The sequence below is a fragment of the Grus americana genome, chromosome 3, assembly GCF_028858705.1.
Source record: "Grus americana isolate bGruAme1 chromosome 3, bGruAme1.mat, whole genome shotgun sequence".
NCBI classification, from domain to species: domain Eukaryota; kingdom Metazoa; phylum Chordata; class Aves; order Gruiformes; family Gruidae; genus Grus; species Grus americana.
In genome coordinates this window covers 100,809,627-100,821,923 of record NC_072854.1, presented here as the reverse complement: position 1 = coordinate 100,821,923, position 12,297 = coordinate 100,809,627, and the positions used below count along the sequence as shown (strand labels likewise).

At 42.7% G+C, this 12,297-nt stretch overlaps 1 protein-coding gene across 1 annotated transcript; it reads right to left on the bottom strand.

The window, feature by feature from the left end:
* Window positions 1-3,319: 3,319 nt before the first annotated feature.
* Window positions 3,320-11,596, bottom strand: LOC129204142 (NKAP family protein CG6066-like). Its single transcript, XM_054819544.1, has 7 exons — window positions 11,474-11,596; window positions 10,803-10,874; window positions 10,448-10,579; window positions 7,149-7,201; window positions 6,440-6,523; window positions 6,112-6,204; window positions 3,320-4,623 (listed from the first exon to the last, which is right to left on the bottom strand). Exons 2-7 carry the CDS (start codon window positions 10,870-10,872, stop codon window positions 4,573-4,575), a joined length of 483 nt encoding a protein of 160 aa, XP_054675519.1. The 5' UTR covers window positions 10,873-10,874; window positions 11,474-11,596; the 3' UTR covers window positions 3,320-4,572.
* Between the last annotated feature and the right edge of the window lie 701 nt (window positions 11,597-12,297).

The window sequence follows — 12,297 nt, the reverse complement described above, 5'->3', positions numbered from 1 at the left end:
CCTGCTCTCCCCTCAGAGAACACTAGGTATTTCATACTCCTTGTGAATCACAATTTAAGACTGAAATTGAACAGGCAGGAAAAAAATACCTGCTGTCAACAGCTAAATAAATCATAATCTCTGCACTGGACAGTAATTTTGATGATTCATTTTGTCCAGAGATGGAAATATAAGGCCAGGTATTTGCCAATAATTTTAAGAAAAGCTCCTCAAAAGCTTTTCACCCTACAGCTTCAAATAGAACCAAGTAGCAGACTGGAAGATTTTCAGGTGTGCCCAGGACCTCATATCCTTCAGGAGGACCCACTACCACTTAAAATCCAGCCATTTCACAGAGTGCCCAAATGTGTGGGGCTCCCAACCTTGAGAGCAGAGCAGGAACTTTGGAAACCTGTTTCTGAATATGCACAGCAAAGACCAGGAGAAGTACGTTTAACATAGACAACAAAGCATATCAGAGCTCCACCCAGTGGTCAAGGCCCCCACCAGCACCTCACCAGGGCAAGTTCAGCAGGCGACTCCAGGGCAAGTTACTGCAGCCTCCCTAACCTCTGCCTTTCCCCTGCATATAAAGCTTACTCAGTTTTCCCTGCTGCAAAGGATGACTGGGAAGCTTATATATTCCTGCAGCATGAAATGTCCGAGTACATTAAAACAGCATAACAGAACAACTAAGTTTAACCATACTAAATTTTGAACAGGTATCAAAATTGCAGGCTGTGCTAAGCACTGCAGGATGATACATCTTAGTTCAATGGAGGCAAGTACTTCCAAGACAAAGTGGTATTTATAAGTATTTTCTCATCTTGATCTCCTGTACATTTTTGCATGGGCAAAGGAGTCAAGTTCAGGCAAATCACAAAGGAAACAATAACAAAGAATTGTATTGCCCATGAGAACTGGCTGAATCACTTAATTACTCGCATCTACCATTCTTTCATGTTTGGGTTTTTGCCTGTTTTCCCTACATAAGAAAAGTAACTTATATAACTGTGCTCCATACCCTTCAGATAACTGAGATTTGAGACTACTACCAGCTGTAACGATTGTGGAGAGATCTTTAGGAATACCTGGCTCCTTTCCTGTCTCATGACAATTACTCACTTGATCCAGGGGGTCCAAACGAGCACCCTCCACCATGGGACCGATGAAAACCACACAGCCATTTTACATTTCTGCCTGCCTAACTGCACCACACGCAGGAGGTAGGACTAGCATGGTAACAAGGGTTTAAAGAGCAAAAGGCATAAATCCTAAGGCACCAAGTCTTATCAATTCTGCTGCTTGTGGCACAATTTCTTGTAAATGGGACAGAATACTTAGAACAGTGCCAGGGAGGATGGGCATGGTGGCAGCAGCTCAGAGAATATATCCTTCCCCTCCTTCTCACTCCAGTGACTTCTTGTTTCTGGAATTTCTGTTGTTAAAAAAAAAAATATATATATATATAAAAAAAAAAATCAGTTGAGTTCTGCCTGATTCCCAGAATGGAAAGTGGTGCAGGGACACAGAAAATGGGTGTGATAGGGAAGACTGTCACTCACAGACACACAAAAAAAGTAGGTTTCACATCTGACAGACTTCTATTATTCAGCATTTTAGCAAGAATCTCAACTTGTCCAGCCAGGTAAGCTTCTGCAGCCCTTTGCTTATCATCTGACCTCTGTCCCACTCCATAACTTCTGACAGCAGCAGTCTCCCTCCATCCCTACATCATACCATTTCCATTGTTCCAGCATTCATCTTCCCCCCCACGATATGCACTTTTTTGAGACCTGGTAGCAAGGCTCCCTATCAGCCATTTGCATATCAGGTCAACATCCCACACTGCTTGACAGTTTCCTCATGCAAATTTCTCTACCTGTATTTCATCACATTCCTCTACATCTCTTACCTTACTACCATAACCTTCACATCTGGTTCAGTCTTTGGTTCAGCTGCCACAACAGTAACCTGAAGCAGTATTAAGAAGCTATGCTTTAGTGAAAAAGTCAACAAAATTAATTTCTTTCCTGAGGCAGCAAGGCATAAACAATTATTCTGACTGTATAAGCCTGTGCTCACTAGCGAGATTGCAATCTGTTGGCCAGCTCCAAACAGCAGTCTCAAAGATACTCAGTCCCAAGATGATGCACGTGACCTCAGTGCTTGTGGGGAAAGATGAGGAGGGAAGGATGCAACATGAACTTAAACCTGACCAGAAACCCAAGAACCTAATGGAGATGAGTAGGAAAGGAGGCTTCTAAAAGCAGCAACTGCTGGGAAATTTAGACAGCACTCATAACTGACTGGACAGGAGAGAATAAAACTGAATCAATGGCAAAGAACTTAAGCATTTCTTCTAAAAGAAATGATAGCTTAGAAGTAAATGCTGGCATAGAAATACTTTAAAGTGTCACCAAAACATATCCAGCATGTCTAAACTGAACAGAAAAAATTTCTCTGTTCTGAAACAGCAATTTATTTTTTTAGGGGTTTTTTTTTTTTAAAGAAAAAGTGGTCTGACTCATTTTTGTACAGTCAGAGTTGGCAACTACCAAAACCCTGAAAGAGGAACAGACCACATCATATTACTAAAGGTCCTTTGCCTTTTCCATACTAGCCTGGAACAATGAAGGAGTTTTACTATCTTGACCAATCTTGAATAAGGCAGCAAAAAGCAGATTATTTCAATTAAGTCTGAACCTTCCAATTAACACAGTTCTTTACAAGTGAGATCTCTTGGGTTTCCCATTCCTGTTTGCCCTGTCTTCCCAATTTCTACTTCCCCCCCAAACTTTCAGGAAATGATACTATCTTTACATATAATATAACCTAGGGAATGGCAAGGATGCTAGTGTCTTCTAAGTGTGTTTGGGATTAACCTTGTTAAGAGAAGTCCAGAGATAAAATCCGCTTATCTGGGCAAGAGGCTTTGCCATCTCTAGCTAGAAGATACCAAAGTAGCATAAATCAAAGATTGGTCCCCATGAAGCAAAGGGGGAGGATTTTGTTTGTTTTTTTCCCTACTGACATTTCTGAACAGTGCTTCCAAATAAAGCTTCCATCACCAGATTAAAAGTCAAGGAAACTCCAGTTCTTACCTACGTGTTCTCATGTTTTATATCCTTCTGAACATAAGGACTTCTTTATGGGGATCAGGGCTTTTGACTCTAAAGAGTTACATCTCTGCAACAATTGCAAAATGTTTCACAAAAACAAAAGACAGGATTCTAGCATCTTCAGAAGGTTTCACACATCAAAATAGTTTTAAAATTATCCCTTGAACAATTGTACAAATCCTCAGATTTACTTAAAACACCACGGCAGACACAAAGAGTTTTCTGTTTGCTTTTTAATGAACTCCCCACACTCTGACCACCGTACACCTGATACTCTTGTCAAAGTCAACTACCCTTGACTCCTTTCTTCAGGCATTCCTAAATGGTGGTTCCTGAGGAACACTTGCTACTCAGGGGATTCATGTGGAATTCCCACGTCAGGGTTATGTACAGAAGGGCCTGCTGGGTAGTCAAAAGTCAAGGCTTTAGAAGGAAGTGAGCAAGCACCAAGGAAACTACTGTGGCTAAGACACACACACAAGTTATGCTGGGGTCCAGCTGTGTATCCAGACCTGTCTCATCTCACAGTAGACTGTCAACACACCTGGAGGGTCACTGTCACTGCCTGCCTCGGCATCATTCCTATGGCTCTTTCTATTAGACTACGATAGGCCATATGTGCTGTGTCGCACTGCAGATAGAGGAAGATTTGATACACAGCTCGTGGCATCAGAAAGGCAGGCCAGAACTCAAGAGTTTTTAGGTCTAGGAACTGCAACTCCAGATGTGTGGGGGTAAACTGTCTATTGTGATCTGCCTTTGAATAGCTGATCCAGATAAACAAACAAAACCAGAGACTGTCCCGGCTTCTATTTTGGGATAAAAATCATTCAGCTACCATTATTGCTCTGCAGTACTTTACCGTTACACTTTGTAGTGAGAGAGAACAATAAACTGTCCAGAGAAAGATCATACCTCAAACTCTGGAAGAAAAATACTATATTAGTGAATGAACTGTCAAAAAATCATTTATGTAAAAGCATGTTCTATTTACAAAGGTCAACTTGCTCTTTGGAACAAGTAAAACCACTGCTGGAAAAAATACACATATGGAAATGCCTCATCTTTCAAATAGACATTTACAAATATTCTGTTTTGCTTAAAACTACTAGAAACATTAAGACATTTGAAATTAAGAGTGTGTTCTGCATGCAGTTAGGATAGAAATTACATTATTGGACTTGAGTGTGTCATTTCTTATCATTGTCAACAACACACTCTTAGGCTCTTCTAAAACACCACAGCCTGGCTATTACCTTAGGATCTCAAAAGGACATGGATCTTCATTAACAAGTTATCAGTTACCCTCCATTTTGCCATTAAAAAAGGACATCCCGATTGTCTTCTCAGCAGGAGGGTCTGGTCTTGTCAAACCTGGCGTCCTTTTCCCTGAGTTTCCCTTTAGCATTTTGCTAGGCATGATGATCATTGGCTTGGTATATTTACAAGTCCTTGGTCAATACTCTTCCCGTTATAAGGCAGAGTTCAGAAATTCAAGGAGTTCTGCGCGGTTCCGGTCTCTCTGTAAAGCAAAAAAGCAGAAGCAGCAGTTCAACAGACTTGTACTCAGCGGACCAAAGCTGCATAATCCTGCTTTCCGTGGGGCTTTCACACCTCAGCATGCTGCACGACAAACACTACCACATTCAAACAGCTGGATACAACTAGCTACCGGTAAGGCATGAGTGCCTGGAGGAAGTGCCAGGCAACGGGCGCTTGGGAGAGATGCTATAGGAGACAAGCTGTCACTGTCACTGTTCTGTGATACATTTTCTAAGTGGCTCCCTGGTGGAGGCTCCATTGGGTTGTCATCGTGTAGCTCATAGCCTGCTCAGGAGGGAACTCACAAGCAGAACAGATGCAATTCTCTGGCGTCTGAGGCAACTTTCACTGTACGCACAGCAAGTCTTGTGCTTTGGGAAGTATAAATTTTTTTCTGTGTACAAAGCAGAAGCTTACAGCATAATAGAAAGGGAACCATGAATTTAGGTTCTTTCTTTGCATAAGAGATGGCCCAAAGAGTCAAAACACTCATTTCTAGTGGTTTTAAAAATCACAATCTTAATTCTTATGAAGAATGGATGTTGTTCAATTCAGTATGTTCATGATCATAGACACCAAATCAAAAAAGGACAAACATCAAATATTTGATATCAAAAATTGTAACAAGCAGGTTACTGGGATAAGGCTAGCAAGCGTTCAGCATCATTTAACATGAACTTCAGTGCCATAGAAAAAAAGATAACATATTTTTGATCAAATTTAACTTGGAATGCTTAGGTCTGCTTTGGTAGTTATAGAATGAACTGTTACAGCCAAATTAGAATCCGCCAAACTGGATACCTCAGCAAAGTAATGCTTTTAACACATATTGACTAGTACCAGAAGCCTCCTGCAGATCACTCTAAGATGTGGAAAGTGCTGAAAAAAGTGAACGTATTATTTAAGCGCTTAGTCCAAACACCCATAGCAATAGCACAAAATGCTATTCATGATATCTGTTTCCCTGGGTATCTCAGCAAAAACAGCTGACTGCTTTGAGAGAATGCATGAGCACGTGGTCCTAATACTACTATTGTCTTTCTTTTAATTCCTCTCTAAATAATGGCGAGTCTCACATGCACACAGAAGACACCAGTAAAGCAGCAATTACCACAATTGATCACAAGAGACTGGAAGAAGATGAGGACAATTAAAAACAGTGCAAATTAAATCTGCAGAGAAACCCATGAATCAGCTAAACATTACAGACTGAAATTCTAAGAACCTACACAAGCATCCCTTGGTTTATCTACACATGCCTGAGTATTCCAAGCCCACTCATAGCACAAAACTTGCCAAAAGAATGAATTAGAATTTCTCAGATGGCATCATAGCCACATTAAAAGCTACAATCAATTTACAACTCCTAACTGTAAGATCTACTCTTCTACAAAAGACTACTATTACAAAAAATGTTAAAAGATACAGTATTTTCCCTAAGGGACATACAGACTATTTTAACTCTTACCTCTTTATCCTTCTTGGTCTTCTTTATTTTCATCTTAATTTTCTTTCCAGTTATCATGCTGTAGTTTTCATTCTTCTTTTTGTTTTTAAAGAACTAAAAAGAGATCACACATTAGAAAGATGTAAGCTTTGCTTTATTTTGTAATGTTACAAATCTTAACTAAAATTACAGACAATAACCTTTTATACTTCCTAACTGTCCAAAACAATAGAGATAGGTTTCTATTTGCTGATGACAAAACTGGTGGTATTTTGAATGTTTTTATGACAGGACAGATTAAATGTTTTGATAAGAAATTTAATGGGACTTCAGACTCACACAAACATACCTTGGAAAGCTGGACAGGTCCTGTTTTCTCTCTCTTTTTCTTCTTTTCTTTCTTTTTCTTCATTTTGTTCTCTTTTTTCCTTTTCTACAAGTATAAAAGACATATACTCTTATGCTTACAGATTTACAAGGGCAAAAAAAGAAAACCCACAAGTACCTCGTAACACCCCAGCTAGTCAAGACAGCCACTACTGCTTGCCCTTACCACTGCTGAATAGGTACTATTTGAAGCACACAGCAGGGTTAGCAACCCTTGACATCTTGAGAAAGAGAAGTGGTCTGAACCCTGATTCTCTCTCTTTTAATGGAACCCCAATATACATAAAAAAAATAAATCACTGAATAAATCCTAATAAAATGAAAAAGAAAAATAACAGCAAGAATCTACTACTCTCACTGACTAAAGTTTCTTCTAACAGAAATCCTATAAAGTCATCAAGATTCCCCACTTCTCTCTTCTTCAGAGGCTACTCTAAGTTCTAGCTGAACCAACCACGATTGGCAAAAGGAACCTTTAAATTATTTCTCCTTTAGCGTACAGTCGAGTATGCGCCAACCTGTCAGCTTACCTGCTGCAAGCCTAAAAGCATGATCCAGATTTACATAGTCACAGACAAAAGCATTACATCTTACATGACAGTGAAGGTTATCAAAATACAAAGAACTATTTTCTGTTTGTTAACTACTTATTTCTCTTAGTAAACATTTACCTTTTTGTTGTGTTTTTCTTTTTTCTTTTTCTTTGATTTAGACTTAGGAGAATCTAAAAAAAAAAAACAAAAAAAAAAACCAGAACAAAACAAAACCCTGTATGTTTAACATTCTGAAAAAGGCACTTGGTTTTATAGATAAGGCATATAGAAGTGTAAAACATAAGAAGAAAATGCTTTAATTCAGCTATATATATTAATGCTGGTTGAAACTAACCCTGAGAAAAGCAACACATTAACTTACTGCCACTTACTGGTCTAATGTGGAAACTCAAAACACCTGATTTACTCTGTGATTACTTATACCAATACATTGTATTGATAGAGGCAATATTTCTCTCTTCTTTCTGCAGCTGTGCTCAACAGATTGCAAACATCTGTTTTATAGCCAGGGATTCTGACTCACAAAGCAGACAACAAAAAGTACAGTTGGGGCTGACAAACCACAGAAAATATTATCACTGCTCAAGGCAAATGAAAAGCTTTTCCTACTGACTCAAGTCACCTTCCAACTTCAAGGTTTTTAGTACATTTTCTACAGCAGAAACTCCTAAGTTCTATAAGCTAATCATAGATTTTAAAGAAAATACTGTGACAGTATGTGAGGAAGTTCATTTTGAAGCACCAGCTTTAACTATGGGACTGTAAATCCAGAGAGATTGTGAAACATCTTTCTGGTCTTCCAAGAGACTGCCTTCAAGCTATCAGCCCTCCAGATTCTTTACAATAAATTCCAAGCAAAAGATAACATTATAGGAATATACCAGAGCACAGCCAGACTCAAAAGTTAGAAAAGTCTAAGGTGAGGCTGCCTAAGCAATCTTCCTTTGGCCTCCTAATGACAAATGCAGCACAAGCATGTCAGAAGAAACAAGGGAAGTGGTAATTTTATCACCACATTCAGTCTCTTGGTAACAATGGATTGGGTTAAGTGCCCACAGGGGATGGTATATCTGGCCAGAGGACTTTTGCAAGTGTTTGCCAACATCAGGAAAGGGGTACATTCAAGAACGCTGGGTTTTCTTCCAGACCCTGAAAACTGGTACACTATGGTGAACAGAAACTTGCCCAGTTTTATCCCTTTGCCCACATCTCTTCTAGATTCGTTTTTTATCTCCCACCATCCCAACCACAGTTCTTGTGGCAAACCCTAGAAGAACTTCTCTAGACTTCTGCACTGAACCCTGGACTTCCTAGGCTAAGCCAGGCCATCTTTTCCTCCTGTTTACTCTTTCTGAGTTGCCATCCCTCACCGGCTCAATCTGTTTCCATACTCGGCCACCCTACCTCCCTAGCTTGAGTACCGATTTGCCTGCTTGTCTCCTGTCTGAGGGGAACCCCCTTCCCAGCTCCAGCTAACAAGCTGCAGTCCCAGTTTCTGTAACCCAGTGTCTCTTTTTCCCACAGCAAAGTGTGTCCTTTCCGCACTCAAGTTAGCTTCATTTTCCATATAACCTATGTTACCAGCAAAGTTGGAGAAGGTGGGTGGAGGATACAACTCAGAGAGCAGAAGACAGTTTCCCCCACTCTCCTCTCAGTTTTCCCAGCCACTGCCCAGTGTCTAACAACCAGAGTTACAGCTGTACTCACTAAACAAGAGAAACACAGATTAAAAAAATGCCAGAAAAAAATCTCCATTTTACTATCCCCAAGGAACGTTAACTCCATCTCTGTTATAGCCAACACATCAGACTGGGGCAACTTTCCTCTAACTGCAGGTTAGGCAAGCAATTTCACTGCTCTGCTGCTAGGATGTATTTTACTAGATCGAATTCAAATCCCTCCTGTTGCAATTTAAGATCATTTTCCCTTGCTCAGAAAGTCACAGAAAGATTTTTCACTCCCTCTCCATGGTAGCCACTACCTAAACCTATATATCTGTCTTAGCTCAATTACCTCGCATCTCTTCTTCTCTAGATGGAGTAAGTTGAGTTGTTTAAACATGCCCTTATAGGGCATTTTTACTAGATTTTCTGCTCTCCTCTGTGAATGGGAAACCTTAGGGAATTTTTAGCTGTAAAGTTTCAGCAAATCTCTGAGCAGGCAGACTGACAACTTGGCCCTAATTCAGAATGATTTTTTCCTCTGATATATGTTTCTTGACACTCCTCCAAAAGATGAACCAGAAAGCATGCCAAGCATGTTCACACAGTCAGTGGCTGGCATGACACTTTAATTCTTTTTAGAAATGTTAGAGTGTATGACATAGGACAAAATTCATTCAAGAAGAAAGGAAGAGCCCCCCAACCAAATGTACAAGTTCATAGATTTGAACATTTTCAGAATATATTTATGTCATTGAATCAAGCCACTGAAGTATGAGAACAAGTAATATTTCCATACAGATGTAAATGCACTTCAAAAGAAGCAGAACTAAGTCTTTGTTAAACTGCCAGATACACAATCACAAATATGAGGTCCTATACCACACTGAAAACTCTTTAACTTCAGAGTTGGGTGAAGTTTCACATCAGGAGAACTCTATTTCTCCTAGAGTTCTAGCTCAAATGAGAGTTCCTCCCAAACACAGTAAAAAAAAAAAAAAAAAAAAAAGATAAAGATAAAATATACTTCAGCGTTTAGCCTAACACATTCTACTAAAAATAGAATGGCAATTTGGTCATCTTACCTGCAATGATACCAAATATTTTGATACAGAATATCAAAGCAATACAGTCTTGATATAATCAGCAATACACTCCCCTTGAGGTCACAAGTTACACCCATAGAAAAAAATCTGCACTTCATCCCATATAGTACCTTTAAAAACAACCCAAACAAACTACCTCAAGTCCTTTTAAGTAAGCAGCAGCTTAGTATGGGGTGTCTTAACCCTGCAATTCTTGCATACGTGTTCCCATTGAACTCTGTCATTGGTATTAATAAACTTCACGTGCGCCCTCAGAGTTAAATGCTTGGAGCTTTAAGATCAAAGAAAGACTAAATCAAAAACTGCAACACTGGTCTAGAGGAGTGAAGCAGAAAAAGATCTGTATTCATTATACTTTCAAAACACAGAGTTTTAAATATAAACAACATATTGTTACAAAGTAACATTTCTTTGAATGGCCATTTCTATTTTGAGGTAATTTAAACTAACACAGGAAGGTCGCATGCTGTGTTTAAAGAGGTACCTTAAAACAGAAAAGGGTTATGAGAGAAACACTCTGAACATGCAGTACTGGTATGCTACACTGTCACTTTTCGGTGCTTTACCCACATTTAAAATAAGCTTTAAATGTTTCTAAGAGTGCTATCAAATCTGGCAAACATCATGTGCACACACGGAGGTAGCTTACCTCTACTACTTGATGATGACCTTGATGATGAGTGTGACGAGGAGGAAGAAGCAGATGTAGTGCTGGAAGACGATGTGGATGAAATGGATGATGATCTGCTTCTACTGCGTTTTCGTTTCCTTTTTTCTTTTCCTTTGCATAACACAAGGCAACGGTGACAAGCATGCTAGTAACTATGGTCTACAAAAATAAGTCTTCACAAAACTTAAGCACAATGAACTCCTGTGTCGAGAGTGTCCCATGGTTAATTACCATTCTCGAGTGACAATGCTCGACATCAGGGTCAAACATGGTAACTGAGATAAGGACAATACACCCAATGCCATAACCGCTGAAACGGATTACCAATGCCTACCTTGGACTTTCAGCTCTTCCTGTGAAGTTGCACACAGCGTCCTATGTTTTTCATCCTTCCTGTTATCCATATCTAGTGAGAGACAACACTACAGTCAGTAACATCACTTCCAAAATACTTTGGCAGAAAAAAAAAGGGCAGCGCAGAGACAGAGGACCCCAGGGAGCACAGCCACACCACCGCTCCTATCAAACCGCATCGCACTATGGTGAAGCGCAAGCTTAGGCTCTCATCCTCTTGCACCTGGAACCCGAGGCCAAGCCCCTGTTTTCGTGTCATTTCCGACGAACGCACCGTTAACACTGACGCAGATTTTTGCCGCAGCAGCTATCGGCGGCTTACGGGGTCCTGCCCAGCGCGGAAGCCCTCGGGGCTGCACCCAGCCTGCAGCCGCCGGCAAGGCCCCGACCCGCCCTACACCCGCCGCGCCGGCACTCACCCACCCGCTCAGGACCGCACACCAGCCCCGCCGGCCGCCCGCGGCCCGGGAGCGGCTCCCCCGCCAACCGGGCCGGACCGAGCTGAGCCGCTAATCGGCATAGGGGCGCGGACAGGCCGCGCCGCCATTTCCCGGAGGAAGACTGTCTCCCGCCCCCCTGCTGACCCCCCTGCACCGACCCACCGCGGGAGCGCCGACAGCCACTGCCGCTCCGGCCGCCTCCCGCCCTTACCAAGGGCCGGCCCGGGCCCCGCCGCGACCCGGAAGTGCTGGCGCGGCCCGGGCACCGCCCGCCGCCACTTCCTGCGCGAGGAGCCGGCGGTGCCGGGAGGCGGTTGCTCGGCCCGCGCCTCTCCTCGGGCCTGAGGGCTTCCAGGGGCCGAGGCGCCTCTGCCCTTGGTCTTCCCCGCGCTTGGGTGGGTGCCTTGGGCCGAGCTTCACACCGTGGCCGCGCAAAGGGGCCCTGCCAGCCAGCCCCCGCCACCCCAAAGCCCAGGGGCTCCTGCACGGTGCTGGGCCAGGCGCCTCCTGCGAAGGAGAGGACACAAGCCCAAACTTACCTGCTCGTGAACTCCTACCTGACCCACGCACTGAGCTTGAATGGGTGCTTTGAAGCCTTTGCTGAACCTCGCCTGCGACTGAAGCAAAAGTTACTTATTCCAGGTACCCGTTAAGAAAGTTAACGGCTCCTGCCACAGGAGCCTGAGCCAAACAAGGGTGCTGCCCTGCTGTTCGGCTCTGCAGTTAGCCCTGACGGGCCGTAGCCCTGCACGGACTTCCCACAGCTCCCAAGGAACCGCTCTGGGTGAGCCACGTCCAGCTGCGGCTCTTGCAATGGAGACCCCTCCCCGGCCCAAACCTCCCCCGCCACCCTGTTGCTGTGCACCCGTAGGCAGACGCAGCCCTTCTGCGTGTCTGCATCTCCATGCGCACAGATGCGAGTCAAGCGTTGGCTGTAAATCAACTAAGGGAGCTCGCGTCCTGCCCTGGGACCTCACTTGCCTCTGGCAGCGTGAGGGCTGCTCTCGGGGGAAGGCTGTCCGTCACCCCCATCCT